The 15,972-nt window shown below is 45.9% G+C and overlaps 1 protein-coding gene across 1 annotated transcript; it reads right to left on the bottom strand.

Moving 5' to 3' along the window:
* Positions 1-331: 331 nt before the first annotated feature.
* DELE1 (DAP3 binding cell death enhancer 1) lies at positions 332-15,757 on the bottom strand (the record flags this gene model as incomplete). The annotated part of the gene is made up of 11 exons (XM_079542374.1): positions 332-588; positions 822-978; positions 4,403-4,495; positions 6,157-6,315; positions 7,053-7,195; positions 7,910-8,003; positions 9,483-9,538; positions 14,717-14,854; positions 15,207-15,327; positions 15,433-15,553; positions 15,642-15,757. The coding sequence occupies 11 exons, from the start codon at positions 15,755-15,757 to the stop codon at positions 332-334; spliced, it is 1,455 nt and encodes a 484-aa protein (XP_079398500.1).
* Positions 15,758-15,972: the final 215 nt, after the last annotated feature.

The following is a 15,972-nucleotide window of genomic DNA, read 5'->3' as shown; positions in this document are numbered from 1 at the left end:
GCAAGCATGGCTCTGAAACCATGTGAAAGATGTACATAGCTACTGAAATTATAGCCCCAAACTCTACCCACCCTAGCAAGGTGGGAGATTAGCTTCACATGGAAGTGAAGGAGCATAAGAAAGGGCCTTGCGTTGGCAGGGAGAGAGCTAAGCTACACGGTGGCATAGGAAATATCACAAGCTTTAATTTGAAAACCACTCTATTCTAAAATAGCTTCCTTTTAATGGAAAAGGAATCTCCTCTTACCGCTCATTACTACCCTGCTTCCAGTCCCACACAACAAGAAGGCCCACCTTCCCTTTTGCTTGCCTGCTCCACTTACCAGCTGCTCTAGTAACCACAGTGGTGGGGCTCCAAACCTTGCAGCTCCAGCAGACTCGCCCTGTTTCCTAGGGCATGGCTCCATTCTGTGCTGCCAAGTGTCATCATGTGGAGCCTGTCTGCACTCCAGGAGTGGGGCAGGGTGAGGGCAGGTTGTCTTGGCTGGAAGGAATGGAGACCTGCAGGCATGCGCTCGGTGGCCCAGAAGCATGGACTGGAGGAAGAGGCTCTCATTCCGAAAGGGAACGGGTGCTTTCTTTGCACATCTGAAAGTACATTAAAACGAGATCTTTGTGATGCATCAGACTATGGGAACAGCTTTTCCACTTGACTGGAAATAGCTGCTAAGAAGTAAAAACAACTGAGAAAGAAAAGTGCTCCCTTGCCTTCAATAAAAAGGATTCCTTTTGCCATGGTACTGTGCCACCCTTCCTCTGGCAATACAGGCCCGTGTCACAATGCAGTCCCACAGACCCTCTTCACCCACGGCCCATTGTACCTTCCATCTCCTCTTCTATCACTCGCAGCCTCTCCTGAGCGTTTCTGTTCCCTGCAGCAGCTGACTGTCGATAGTGTCTCATCGCTTCTGCCAGGTTCTGCTGCACCCCAAGGCCCTTCTCATAGCAAACGCCCACATGGTATCTGCTTTGGGCATCCTAGCCACAGGAGACAGCACAGTAATCAGCCCCACACGATGGAGAAGTGACGACAGCACACAAAAGGAGAACAGACAGTCCTTAGCACCAACTTTGAAGTTTATTCCTCTATCTTTGGTTCCTCAAACTGTATCTTTGGTAATTTTGTCCCTTCCTTTGACAAGCACATCGTCAAGCAGAAATCCCCACCAGATACCTCTGACTCCACTCCTCCCTATCCCTTTCTAATTAGAGCCATTAATTGCCCTTCAATGTCCAGGTCTGTGTCACAGGAACAAAAGAGCAGCTGTCTCCCCAGAGCATCCAGACTGCCTTGGGGGTCAGAGCTAAGAGGCCTCACTGCACCCACATCCTGCTCACACCCAAACTGTGAACACACCCTGTGGAATACCGTACCACAGTTCACACAGATGTCTTGTAAAAACATAACAAATGCCAGAGGTCTTGTTACCAAGGCTGGAAGATTCCCCTTGGCAACCCTGCAGTCCATCAGGCCTGCAACACAACAGTGCACCACTAGCATGCTCAGCCTCACCTCATTATATTCCAGAAGAAATCTCAGGCAGCAGAAAGGAAGTCAAGCAAGTAAGTGTAACAGAAAAAGCATGAACTACTCAGGCACACACAACTGCTGAGAATGAACCAGAAACTGCAGATGGGTCAGCAAATCCAAACTCATGAATATGTTTGCATGTCAGCTGTGCACTTTATGTTTCTCATCTAATGCTGGGAACACGGTCTCACAGCAAAAAAGAAAGATGACAGTCCTGAAGACATTGAAAAACACACACAGGCAAGTGGTCATGCAGACCTTTTCCAAAGAAAAAGCCAGCAATGCTCCTTGAATAGTGTAACTGCCAGAAAAGTGATCTAAATAAGGCTTTGGGGGAAAAAAAAAGTAAGTGGCAAGTTTGCAAGTTTTAATAAAGCCATAAGAAAGGAACATATTGCAAGTGTTGCTGTCTGGGATCTAGCTGGTGGAGGAAAGCAAAGAACTCAACGAGTGGGCGCCCTGCAAAATGTTTCGAGTCTCGGTTTATGACAGCAATAAACTTCTTTAGAGATGAGGTAAGCATGTTGAAGGCTTGACTGCTCAGATATGACAAGATACAAAGTTAGATAAGGATGAAATATTCCACTAGTGGTTCCTTACGTGATGAACACCTCAAAGACCACCAGCAGGAGAGCAGATCTCCAAATTAGCATGGCATGTGTGACTGTAATACACTTTGAAATCTGACTCAGTTCTTTACGAACACTCTTTAACACATTTCTTATATTCTGCGCTTGTTCCCATAAAATTAGGGAGAATAAAATAGATAAAATGGTTACTTTGGTAACCAAAGTGAAACACAGTTCTCTGAAGTGTTGCAGTGTTTGGAAGAATGCTTGTCAGAGTTACCCCTGTGGCTTCTGCACAGCAAAAACCTGAAAAATATCAAATCCCTGAATTTTTGTGTTTGTTTTCTCCTTCTTAAGTTGTAGTTAAACAGTGCCATTTCTCCTCTACTCATAACCAATAGTCTTTTAGCCAACTAAACATAAGTTCTACTGAACTGAAACACTCCAGGGTGCCAAGGGTAATTGAACATACTCATGGAGGAATTTTTCCAGCTGAACACATGGGGTTACATCCCAGGGATCTTGCACATATGCCTGTCATCAAAGACAAGGCTGTGGTACGTCTGTGGCCAACATCCACTGGGAAGCAGAGCTGGGGAAACATGACTGGCTTCTGAGAACTGTCTTGGCTGTGACCTAAACTCTGACCTGCTAAGGAGTACTGCTGGGACCAGCAGTTACCTCTTGGATTTTCTGCTTTCAGGGGTTTACTGTGTGCATCCAGCAAAGGACAATCAACTGTTTAATGAGATGATTCATTGGTATTTCGTGCAGCCATACGCATCTGGCATCAGGCTGGAAGGAAGAAATCATCTATGAAGCTTACAGGAGATCTCTAGCAGAGCTGGAATTAAACACAGCCATCAAGAACGCGATGTCTGAGCATTTGGGGCTATCCTGGTCTAGTCTCACCACTGGTCTAATATCTGCATCCTTAAAAGTGGGTGAAAACTGTAGTCATAAAGTCTGCAAGAGATGTAATGTCATTAAGAATCATCAAACTTACTGTAAAGAATTAATTAATGAAGACCTCACAACACTATGAGTGGGCAACGCAATCACAGATGAAACTGCTGACAAAAGCAAAGGAAATTTGGGAATCCCTGTGATATCTACCTGAATCCATCAAGTCACCAATCACTGGCAAGCAAAAGGGAAAACAGCATCAGGAACTATTAGAAAGGAATACAGAACTAAGCAGAGGATCTCATTATGCCATAACCATGGCATGCCTTCATCCCAAGTCCAGTTTTAGTCCACGTATTTTAAGATGGATGAAAATTAGAAAAATACAGAGAAGACTGACAAAACAAATACTGCAGTTTAACTACATGGAGAGACAAAATAAACTAGTGCTCTGCAGCCTGCAAAAGAAATGACTCACAGAGGACATACTGAAGGCTGACAGAATCAGAAGTGCTTGCCAGAAGAGGGAAGTTATTCATTTTTTTCCAACAAAGAAGTTGTAGGAACTCAAGTTAAAATGAAAGAGTTCTTCAGAAAAAAAACCCAAAAAACCTAGCTCCTTATAATACACTGCAATCTGAGAATGAGTGAACAATGTCACAGTGCTGTAAAGAAAGCAGAAACTATGCTGTAAGACATGAGATGTTATACTTCTCCAAGTGTGGGTAAGACCACAGGAGCAGCATTGTGTCAGGCATCGTCCTTCAAAAAACCAAACCAAACAAAAAACTAAACAACAACAAAGAAAACCCACACAAAAAAGCATGGGTCACTTGGAGAAAATTCAACAGAGAGAAAGATGATGCAGACAACATGATGTGTGAGGAGAAACTGAAACAACAGGAGAAGGCTGAACGGGGATTTAAGTATTTAAGTACAGAAAAGGTCCCTGTAAGGGAATAGAAATAGTTTCTTCATCCTCTCTGTAGGAAGCAAGAAATAATGGGCTTATTTTGAAGAACAGATTCAAGATAGACACACAAAATTCTCCCAGTGATACAGTGTTGAAAGATTTTGACTGGAAGGGTGTAAAGGCTCCATAACAGGAAAGCTTTAAAATTATGCAAGGGGAGTATTTGTTGGAAACTGCATAAGCACCGGTTCTGTAAGAACTGCTCCTGTCTAGTACGGCATTTTCTGTGCTCATGTTTTGTAGGGTGTGCATCCCAGGGCCTGCTTCCTCCCCAGGGTGTGCCAGTTTTCCACTCTGACCTTTCGGGCAGCACAGTGAGGTCCTGGCAGTCACTCCCACCTCAAGAAGCCCTGAAATCTGCCACCTGTAACTTGCAACAATCCCAAAGTCAGAACAACCGCAGCTTACACAGGGATTACTTACACCATTCTTTGCTGCCAGCATTAGGTACTTGAGACCTCTCTTTTCCTTAGGTTGTAGCCCCCTCATGTAGAACACTCCGAGATAAGCCTGTGCCTGCAGCAAAACCACATGATACAAATCAGCCAGGATTTTCCACCTTAATTACTCCTGTTTTTGCAAGTTGTCCAAATGGCAGTAAAAGCTCTGCTGCTGGAGCAGAGCATAATCTCTGGCAACTCATCAGGGACACCTGTGAGACTCACGTGCACAGTATCGTGACTGCAGCAGAGCTTGCTAGGAGAATGAAGGCTGTCCTAAGAAACTCAGTCTGTCATTATAAACATGAAAAATCCCATCTGATCTACAAAACTTCACTACACACACAGAAACACCACCACACTAACAGTATGAGACCCAGAATCTTGTTTCAAACTGTACTGTGGAAGTCAGAGCCAGAGAACGGCTCCTACTTGTGAGCTGTCCGTTAGACATAGCAGATGTACTTCCTGGAACAGCGTGCTACATGAGATACAGTCACTGCCAGAATGGCTTGCATTCATAACACAAGATGCCACATGCCTAAATGTATCCCCTAAAGAGTGGGAAAGGAGGACAGGGTACACAGATCTATGAGGATGAATCATCCTGAAAAGTCAGAGACACTGTATGAGGATCTGTTCCTACTCAAAGCATCTCACAGAAGTTCCTCCACCAAAGCAACCTGTACTCTTGCAACTGAGGGGCAATGAAATACAGTTTTTCAACTGTAGGGTCAGTTTTCCTGAGCTGCTGGTCTAACCTAGGCATTGGAAAGAACAATTACACGCATGTTTGGCTCCAGCTTCAGAGCTGACGTAATTCAGAAGCAGGCACCTGAGTCATACATATCCTAAAGTTTTGCAGTCAGACTCATGCTTGTAGAGCAGGATGATAGACTAGTCTAAACGGGGCAAATGGGATCCTTGCACTTTCTTGTTTCTTTCTTTCTAGGAACAAAATATATTTTCGAAAGCTATCTCTACTATGGCTGCAGGCAAGAGAAAGATCTGGAGAGATTATTCTACCAGAGTTTGAACTGCCCTTAATCCTCAAGGTGAGAACGGCTTTTAGTGATGTAAAAAGTATGCCAAAACATGACGTTTGATCCAAATACAGATGTTGTGGAGATCTGTGGTAACTGAGGATACCCTTTGCATTCTAGGAACCTGAAATCTACTTTCATGAAGACCCCTATCTTTTGGATGCAGCAGCCTGTGTTCATTGACAGCTGATGCATCCACGCTGCACGTTCTCCAGGCATGGAACATAAAAGGCTGCCACCTGGCACTAGAGAATGGGCAACTTACCAGGCCTCTAAGAATTGGTGCATCAAGCTCTGCCTTCTTTTGTAAAGTAAAAAAGAGCCTTTATAGTTGGTATCAGTTACGGCTGCATCCTCTCTTCAACCAAGAAAGCTAAGAAGCAAGTATCTATCTCAGACGCATGATGGGACCAGAAATTACCAACAAGCACAAGTCCCATAAGCACACAGAAAATGTCCTCTTAAGGGGGTTTGTGAGAACCACAACAAAAAGCCCAACAGCAAAACAGACAACCAGCACTGTTGACAGAATGGGCACCTATATATGCCTTGCATATGCAGGCAGGGCTGTCCCCATACATGGGCAATAGTAGGAGTACTTGGGAAGAATTTTGCTTTTATTCCTAAAAAAACTTCTCTCTTTCCTATGAAAACGTTCAGCTTTTATAATCACTCTCACGTGGTGGACACCAACCTCTATAAGTCCAGCCTCTGCTGCTTGCTCCAGGAATGTCACTGCTTTCTGAAGCCTGTGCCATTCATTTTCAGGACTGCGGCACAAGAGGCACCTAGCATAGCGGTACTGTGCCATGGGGTGACAGCTGCTGGCTGCACGGTAGTAATAAAAAGCTGCCTGCAAACAGAGAAACATGCTTGTGTCAGTCAGGTAATACATGCCCTCAAACACGATGTGACTCCCCTCTGGCCAGGACAAGCTTAACCTCTCTGTCCAGACCTATCAGAAGCTGCACATGCTTACCCTGGCAACCCTCCCACATTTTTCTTCTGCAGTGGACTATCACTGCTCAAGAGCCCTCTAACCACCTCTGCCTTCTCTAGTCAAAAGTCCGAGTTTTGAAGGATATGGCACTGGGCCATCAATACCAAAGCTTACTTCATGCCAGTGGGGATCTGCACGATTACTCAAAACAAGCAGCCTTTGCAGATCTTTTCGGATACAGGAGGATGCTGACTATGGCTGCACTCACTAGGTGGCAGGCTGTAGTTAAGGTAGCCAAACTGGAAGGCTCATGATGTAAAGAAATGCTCAGATGTGTAGTGGTGTTTTAAATACAGCAACATGACAGGTTTCTCCTGGGTACCCTTGCAGCTGCTAGTGGCACAGCCTGTGTACCTGCAACAAGACCTCAGCAGCTATGAGAAAGGGGATTTCAGGAGCACATCTCCGAGGGGATCTACGATACTGAAGCCAGCACTGCAACCTGCAACTTATATTACTTCCAGCATTTTCCAGTCAGACTTCAGAGACTGTCACGCCCATTCAAAGGGAGAAAAGTGACTGCACACCCAATGAAGACTGCTTCCATAGTGCGTGCCACACACATACGTGACTGTACAAGCATTGGATACCTTTTCCAAGTCTTTTCCCGTGCCTCTGCCATGCTCATAACATAGACCCACATTGAACTGGGCTTTGCTGTAGCCTCGATCTGCTGCCAGTTTGAAGCAGGCATAGCCTGTCTGGTAATGGCCTTCTCTCATACTTTCAATCCCTGGGAAGAAAATGGTGTGAAAGTAGGGGAAAAGAGCAGAATGCAGCCTCAAATGCAGCAGACACTCCCCAGAGCTACTGACCATCCTTGCCCCATGCCAAATGGTTCGGCCCACTCCTAGCAGGCTCACCAGCCCCCATCCCACATAATCAAAGTTTCCACAGGGAAAACAGCAACACAGTATTTTAGGAACTATTCTGATCTCATTGCAAAGAAGGACCGTGTACTAGCACAGCATATGGTTAATGGAGAAGCAGTTTACTTTTCTAGTGCTGCAACTAGTGGTGTATGTAGGGCAGGGAGTTTTTTCTTAGATCACTACATCTTCCTTCAGCTCTTCTTAGAGTTGCAGTTCCGCAATTGCTTTTTCAGCTTGCCAGGAAGACTGAGATCTCAGACAATGAAAAAAGAGCTATGAAGATAGGACAGCTCATGTTGCAAAAAGGACAGAGATGACTTAATTTCCAAATACAGATGTCAGGACAACAGTGCAGATTTCAACCAAGCCTGGATTTAAAAATGCTGACATAAATCAGGTGGCAGGATGAGACAAAGGGCAATAAATCTCTGAAAGTATAGTAGAAATTGCTGAAAGAAGGCTTCAGTTTGGGTATATGCCATCTCTGCCTTCACATAAGGCCTGCAACCATTTGGAGGCCCTCCAAAAAGAGGAACGTGTGGTTTAAGGACAAAACAAACCTAAGTCCACATTACCAAGGATATTGAATGCAATGGATATATCAACCCGGAAAATCTGCTGCAACTGAAAAGCAGCTTCCTCCAAATGCTCTCGCTGAGCTGGGTTTTCCTGCAGAGTCAAAGAAGAAAGTTATAAGACAGCAAAAACATACAAACCCTACAAGAGATTCTTCTTGGAAATGGAGCAATCTGATATTTGTGCTGTCCTGTAGTAAATCAAGAGGGTGATGTAATCTGGTGTCACGTGTCCACATAAAAATCTCCCTGTTTTACACAGACATTGCTCACCTCTGAGCAGGGAGCCTGGTGTACTCACTCAGATATCATTAGAACATATCAGAATTTAACATACCACACGTTTTCCTCTTCAAAAGTAAGATTGGCCCTCATTTGCCCTCCAAGATCAATGCACAAGTGGCATTTCTCTCTGTCAAACACACACTGACACACCTGTATATCCTTTACACAATTCAAGCTGAGCCCACACTGACAGCTTACAGAACACTGCAGTCTCCCTAATAAAACTCTGAAGAAACAATGTATTTTCTTCCTCAGTAATGAACAGTATTTTTAACTTCACTGGAGCTCTGGGAGGTGGGAGGATTAGCCTGGCCTGCAGCTTTCATCTCCAAGCTTGAGTACAAATTTAGTGCCATCGAGCGGCGGCAGCACACACTGCACATAAGCTGAGATGCCTCTGCATAGGGAGTCACGCTGCAAAAATGCCCCTTGCCACCAGAGAGCTTTACAGCTCACCCAGCACTTTGAGCTGCTCACAGGAGGACAAGACACAGGCCGACTCATCTGCTCTCCAGAGAGCCTCCTGAGACCTGCCCCACTGCACACGGCCCTGCAGATGGATGGGGAGCTCATTCCTCACCTCCCTGGGCAGACCAAGTGAAAACCTTTCTGCTAGAGGAGGTCACATTCACGTCAGTGAGGATCTCACTTTGTTAACTGCTGAATATATTTCCATTCTGTTCAGAGTGTCCTTGAGTAATTGCTAAGCTGACTGACTTTTAAAATGGGGAGCTCTGGATTGCAAGGAATTAACAGGCTTAATCACAACAAAAACAATAATATGATTTACAACCTCTTGACTCAACCTGATATACCCTCTTCAAGCACAAAGTCTCTCTCTTCCTCTCTCTAACAAACAAGTCTCAGTCTTGATTTGCAGCTTTGGGAGGGGTGACACCACCTTCTCCAGTCACGGACTTGCTTGGAGAAAACCAAAATAGCAACAGTACACAGACACCTAGTGAACGATAGCATCAAAATGCAGATATACCACACTGGTGCTACTTGGTGGGGTTTTTTTGGCACATTTTCTTCCAGTGCTTCTTTACTAGCACTGCTGTTACACAGACACTCCAAAGGACATCAGTTTGTGGCTCTTGGAACTCTGCTCTGGCCAAAGGGCAGCACATCACATCTTTCATTCTCCCGGCCTCCAGCTATGCAGTGCAGAAAGCAGTCTTGCGTGTGAGTGGATTGCTCAGGCTCTGCTTGGGGTTGCACTGAGATGCCTTTCTGTAGCAAAGGGGCCTCAGGCACAGACGGAGCTCACGAAAAAATGAAAGCTTACCTTTGTACTGTGTGGAACTGGCCTCAGGCTGGAGCACTGAGGGACTGGGAACTCCCCTACATTAAAAGAGGGACAAAAAACAGGGTTAAGCAAGGCTGTATATTCACGTCTTCCTTCTGATACCTTTCTCTGCTCTTCAATTCTTTCCTAGACTACTGATGGTGTGCCCAGTTAGGGACACTGACAACAGAAGGAACTGTGACTGATCTGACCTTGGTATCACAATTAGCTAAGCACCATGTGAATGCAGCCCTGGATTCAGCCAATGCACCTCCTCCAGAAAGGGCCCAATCTTGACCCGCTGGTACAAAAAGACAGACAGTCTCCCATTTCTTTTGAAAGTTTGTTCCAGCAACTCATAATCATGGCTTTAAAAATCTGTGCTTCATTTCAAATTAAAATACATCTGGTTTCTGCTCTCCGTCACCCGCTCTCGTAGGCTTTTGTCTCTTCACTAAAAAGCCCATTCTCTTTTTCAAAGTCCTGTTACAACTAATCAACCCCTCTTGATTCTTTTCTGTGATTCTAAACAGACTGAGCTGTTCACATCTTTCAACTGAAGTACTTTTCTGCCTGAGTTGATTAATTTTATGACTTTTTTTTTTTGCCACTATTCCTGAAATTTCAACATTGTTATTGAAGTGAGGACACCCTCACCAGTGTCACGGAAAGGATAAAATTGCCTCCTTATTCAAATTCATAACTGCCTACTTTGCATGTGTCAGAATCATATTTCTGTTCCTGCTGGCCACAGCATCACACTGAGATCTTATGCCTAGGCGCCTGCCTACCCCAGCTCCTTTTCCAGGTAATTTTCCTTGCAGTATACAGTCCTGCTTCCGCAAGGGGATGCTCAGACACGCTGCTCTGGCTGTGCTGTTTGCAGGCTCATGTTATCACCCCCCCTACTCATCACCGCCCTCACAGGGCTGGTGGCACAGCCACCTGTTTAGCCACGATCTGTCTGAGTTCAATCAGAATCATCTAATGAAAGCATCTACAACAAAAGCTCAGGCACTTTGCTCTCGACAGCACCGTGCTGGAAGTGATTACACAAGCATTTATGCCAGCTGCTCCAAGAGTACGGTGACCTCCAGCAAGAAGGACGAACAGCGAGGTTTGACTGAGGCCAATTATTTTTTAACCTGAATCACCATAAGCAGCTATGTCCCACTGGGCACCTGACGCCAGGTGGTGAAGCTGGGATCACTCTAAGCTGGTGCTGCCAGCAGAAGTGGCTGTGTCCTCCCCACATCTCCTCCTCACCTTCTCAAGCTGCACGGCTGCAGAGCAGGGAGCTAAAAAGAGTGAGAAGTCAGCCCTTTTGGAGCCTCAGTGCCTTGACTGCCATCACCATACGGCTCTGCAAAAGCCTGTGCTGGCAACAGGGGCAGAAGTGAGCATGGGACAGGCAAGATCACTTCTTTAGTGCCTGTACCAAACTATAGGGCATGAAGCTGTGACCTGCCTTCCAGCTGCAGCCTCATTATTCCTGGATAAACAATTCCCCTCTGGCAGTATTAGAATGTATTTTATCTAAACAAGTCTCACTCACACAACGAGCAAGATCACTATGGCAAACACAAGTTCAATTTACCATTCCACCAGAAGTAATATAGTCTGCAAATTTATTAGTTGTACTTTACATTTATTTTCAGATCAGACATAAAATGATCTGATCTTCCTCACTGCAACTCTCTATCTTCTGTCAGTATCTCCCTCATGACGTAGTTTGGTGTTTTGTTTTTTTTCTAACAACAGTAAGTCTTGTGAAAAAATAAATAAATTGTCTGTATTAAAAAAATGTCCAAACCATTCATTTAAAAAACATTAATCCTTTCATGTGCTCAGGAAACTATCAGAATGTAGAAGCATCCCATATATCCTACACCTCCCCACAAATGGAAATCTCTCCTCAAATCTAATCCCAGCAATCTTCCCAGACTAGAGTTACCACTCCCAGAGATCAGAAGATCATTTGGAAGAAAACAGAGGGACCAGCCAATCCTGACACTCAGTCCTATCTCCTGATGGATTAAATCAATTAATTCTCTTGGAAGTCTCATTTGAAGCTGGGCAAGCCACAAATCAAAACTCCTCATGGAAATCATTACTCTTAGAACTTGTCTCACAGCAGCCCTCTCAAAACCAGGCACACAATCTAACACGTTGCTTAGGTTCCTTCAGTCGTGTGTGCAGAAATAAAGGCACCCCCAAGCAGCACGGAATCTTGTTCTGCTTCAGCAAATTGAGATTAGAATTTTCTGTGCAACGATATTTCTACCCCCTTAAATCTGTGTTATGATGTAACATGACTATGCACCCTTTTTTTTTCCCATGAGATCTTACAGCTAATAAATATTTTGTGTTTCCCCACTGTTCATCCTGCACTTACCAAATGTTACTCGAAGCTAACTCCAAATGCAGATTTATTAACCTTCTCATAGATAGTCTAGATTGCTCACAACGAAACATCCAAACACTTCACAGGAATTAATTCACAACAAGAGCTGGCCACAATCCAGGATTGCTGCCTCATGGAAAATTTGAGTGTTTCCAATTGGTTTCATTGTGCTTTGAAATGAAAACACACTTTGGAAATGCCTGTAATCTCAGAATTGAAATAACAAATTTTACAGTCCCGTCAGGGGTAAAAAACAACTCCCCAAGGCAACATTCAGCTGCTGTACCACTGAGAATGGCTGTAATCACCTGCTTCTGCACTACACGCCTTTAACTTTCAGAAAGAAAAGCTCTGAGCGAGACAAAAACTGGATGAAAAAATAGGATGTGATCATGCACCTGAAAACTTGCTGACAGTAATACCTGGAATTATATGTTAAGCAACTTTTGAACAGATTTCCTCAAGTTTTCTTTTTAAACACACTTTTTGGGTTGTTTTTTCTTTTTTTTTAAATAATAGATTCTATCCTACTGTGTTATACTGGAACTGGGACGGTTATCTGCGCAGCTGGGATGTTTGCATACATCACAAAGGTCTTTGCCACTCAAGAAAACAGAGGAGCTGCTTTTAGCAGTCTCAGAGTAGCACGTTTCTGCTGCCTACCACCCTTTGTCACTACTTTAAAGCAAAAGAGTCGGTCTTTCTTTACGGTTTGCTCTCTCTCATCCTTGTCTATGCCATTTTGGTTACTGTTTTTTAAGACAGAGTGCTCTTCCTGAATTGTTCAAGGCGCAGCTATGTTACACCTACACAGATCTATGATACTGTTTTGGCCTCAGCTCCTTCCTTTGCAACAAATAACATTTCATTTACCTCGCTGCTGTTGAGCACTGACTTCACAGTTTCAAGGCAATCATTAATTTGAGACTCTTCACTCCGTACGTATATTTACAGTTACAGTTCCCTGCACACAGTCCTTTAACCTACCTTGAGATCGCCCTCTTAGGTCTTGTGCCAATCTTTTGCTGTGACTTTTAGGTTTGACTGTCCTGAATAATCTTGTAATTCATTTGCTTCTCCTGTCACCTCAAGCATCACCTTTTTCCAAATCACTGCTGACTCTGCTAAGCAGAACAGGTTTCTGTAAAGCACTTAGGGGAATCCACCAGTAATGGTTTTCCATCATGAAAGCCATTTCTTACGCTTTAAGGAATTTCTAGCCGAAGAGCAGTCCCTCTGTCTTCCCTCACAACAGCTTTATTCCTCCAGATAGCTTTGGCTTAGGTCCTGGTTGAAAGATTTTCAGAAAGCTAAAAGCTGGATAATCTTGCTCCACATGCCTGTTGACTTCTCCAGAGAACTCTAATAGATTTACAAACTCCAACTCTGCTCTCTGTTAAGACTCAGGTAATGGAGCAAGCTGGTCAGAGAAATGACTTCCTAAGCCCTTCCAGACCTTTGATACAGTACGCTCATCCAGGTACCTAACATTTCTATTCTATAATACAGTTTCTATCACCCTATAATTACATTTTTTTGCAGTTCCATGGCACAAACAACCCTGCTTTTCAAAAGCTAGTGTTTAATTCGTCAGTGTTCAGTCTGGTCGTACAGCAGATTTCAGCTCTGGATTACATGCCATCATTAGAGACTTAGTGATTTCATAGCCTCCAGAGAACATCTGAACAAAGAGCATGTGGCCTTAGTGACTTGTCACGGTTCAATTTGTCAGTTTGCCTAAAAGCTCTCCCAATTGACTCTCAGTAGGAAACTGTTAAGATATAGACACAGATCCACTGCCAACTGTGCCAAGTGAAGACAGACCTGTCTCCACTTATTCCCCACCACCTCTCCCAGAGGTCCATGTCCAGTCATCTGCCAGCAAGGCAGTGTATCTGAATGCTTCTTAATACGCTTCAGGCAAAAGCAGATGGGTTAAACAGTCTAATTGGCAGTTTAGGTAAATTAACCTGGCTGTTTTCCTGGAGCTAATTAGGAACATGGAAACAAAATGCTCCATTTGCCAACTGAAGGGAATGGTAACCTCTGACAGGAGATGGCTTTGATAAGCAGTGATGGGCAGTAGCTTAAATCAGCACAGAAGCAAGCAGTGAATGGGGAACCCCCTTGACCTTTCTTGCAACACGTTACATCATCTAACATCTGTGAGCTGTTTATTTAATGTGTCTCATCTACACCACAATCATACGTTCCTGCAAAGCTACTATTAGTAGTTATGCGTCTAGTGAATAAACGTATTGTAGGCTTAATCTGACCTTCCTTGATATGACTTAACGTGTTAGATGTCCAGGCACATTTTCCTGGATGACATTACTTTTTTAAAAGTATATTTTCTTGTTTTTATAAAGCCTGTTTTAATAAGAATTCCTTTAATACCCCCTCTCACCACCCTGTCTGCAGCACAAGCACTCATTTTCATACTCCTGGAAGAAAATAATTCCCTTAGCATCATTTTGTATAGTGAGCCTCTCAGATCACTCTGCAATATTCTCCTGAACCCTCTTGATTGCAAATGTCTATCCACAATAAAAGAACAGAAACTGGATGTTGTATGCTGGTCACAAAGGCAGACCAACATTGGGAAAGTCAATACTGCTGCACAGTTATACCACGGGCTCCTCCCTGCCTTCAGGAGCTGTTTTCTCCCTGTCTCTGGACTCCTGATTCATCACTCCAGAGTTCTGTCTTTCCATTCCCTCCTCCACGTTTCAAGAAATGGCCACATGCTTCTTGGGTCCTAGCTTTGCCTTAGGAAAACTCTGAAGTCCTTCTGCTACAGGCATCCTGCCCTGCAGCACATTGCACATACCTTCTTCTGCCCACAGCTGCCTCTCTCCTGGCCCCGAGGGGAGGCCTGAGGATGAATTCTCTGGTGCAACCTCTGCTTTCTGCAGGAAGCAGGGCCCCAGCTGGGCACAGGGAAGGCCGGCTGAAGCGTCAGGCACCACTGAAACAGAGCACAAGTCAATTCCCATGAGCCACGCTGCCTCCACTCTAGGAGCCAAAGCAGAACTTATCTATTCTAGTTGCCTTCTATGCTCTGGCAACAAAGCCGAGCAGGATTGCTCACGGTGTAAGGCCCCGATCAGAGGACAAATATAATGGAAAGCAGAATATAACGTAGGATTGCATCAAACAGGTAGGAAAGAGTAAGATTCCCTGAGCAGATACCAGCCCTTGATCCCTCCAGAGAGCTTGAAATCTGCCTGTCAGCTTCTGACAGCAACAGGAGAGATACGAGCTGTCGGGAGGCAGAAATCCTGCCCACAGCCGGGTCCTCCCAACCCAGCGCTGCTGACCTGCGTGCCGTGCGGGCAGCGAGGGCAACCAGGGAGGCCTGGGCTCCCTCCTGGCGTCCGGCAGCGATCGCAGCCACGAGATCTGCCTGACCAGCTGCAGCAGGAGCGCGGCCAGTGCTCCCTGAAATAGAGACAACACAAGTCAGAGGAGTTTCCAGCCCACAGCGCTCCTAGACCCGGCTCCCCGCAGGGCACGGCGTCCCCCGTCCACCCGGCCGCTCCTCACCCAGGTGACGGCGTCCAGCACGGAGTAACGCGGCAGCAGGCCGGGCAGCGGCTGCCGCCGTCCCTCACGCTCGCGGCCATGGCGGGGCCCGCCGTGCCGACAGCCGGGCGCATCGCAGCACCTGCAAAACACAAGGCGGTGACGGCGGCCCTCGCGCCTCGACGGACGGGCAGGGCGCGCCGCCTCGAGCGAGTGAGGGCCGCACTCACCGCGCGGAGCCGCGGCTGTCGGCAGAGTCTCTGTCGGGGGCGGCGGCGGCCGCGGGGCGGGCGGGAGGCGGCAAGCAGCGCGCGAGGCCGCCGCGGCCCAGCAGCAGCCGCCACATGTCGCCCGAGGGACCATAGAGAGGGCGCGTCGCTGGGCGACCGCGGAGCAGAGCGGCTCCTCGCGGCCATAGAGAGGGTGGAGACCGGGGACGTTCTGGGTGTTCCCGCGGGGCTGCGGCGACAGCTCCTGCGTGGGGCTGTGGAGAGAGAAGAGTCCGCACGGGCTGAACGGGCTGAGGGCAGCGGGAAGGGGATGCGGGCGGTCTGAGGCCGT

Source organism: Tetrao urogallus (assembly GCF_951394365.1).
Source record: "Tetrao urogallus genome assembly, chromosome: 14".
Lineage (NCBI taxonomy): Eukaryota > Metazoa > Chordata > Aves > Galliformes > Phasianidae > Tetrao > Tetrao urogallus.
Note: the sequence above shows the minus strand (reverse complement) of the source record. Positions and strands in the feature narration are given on the sequence as shown.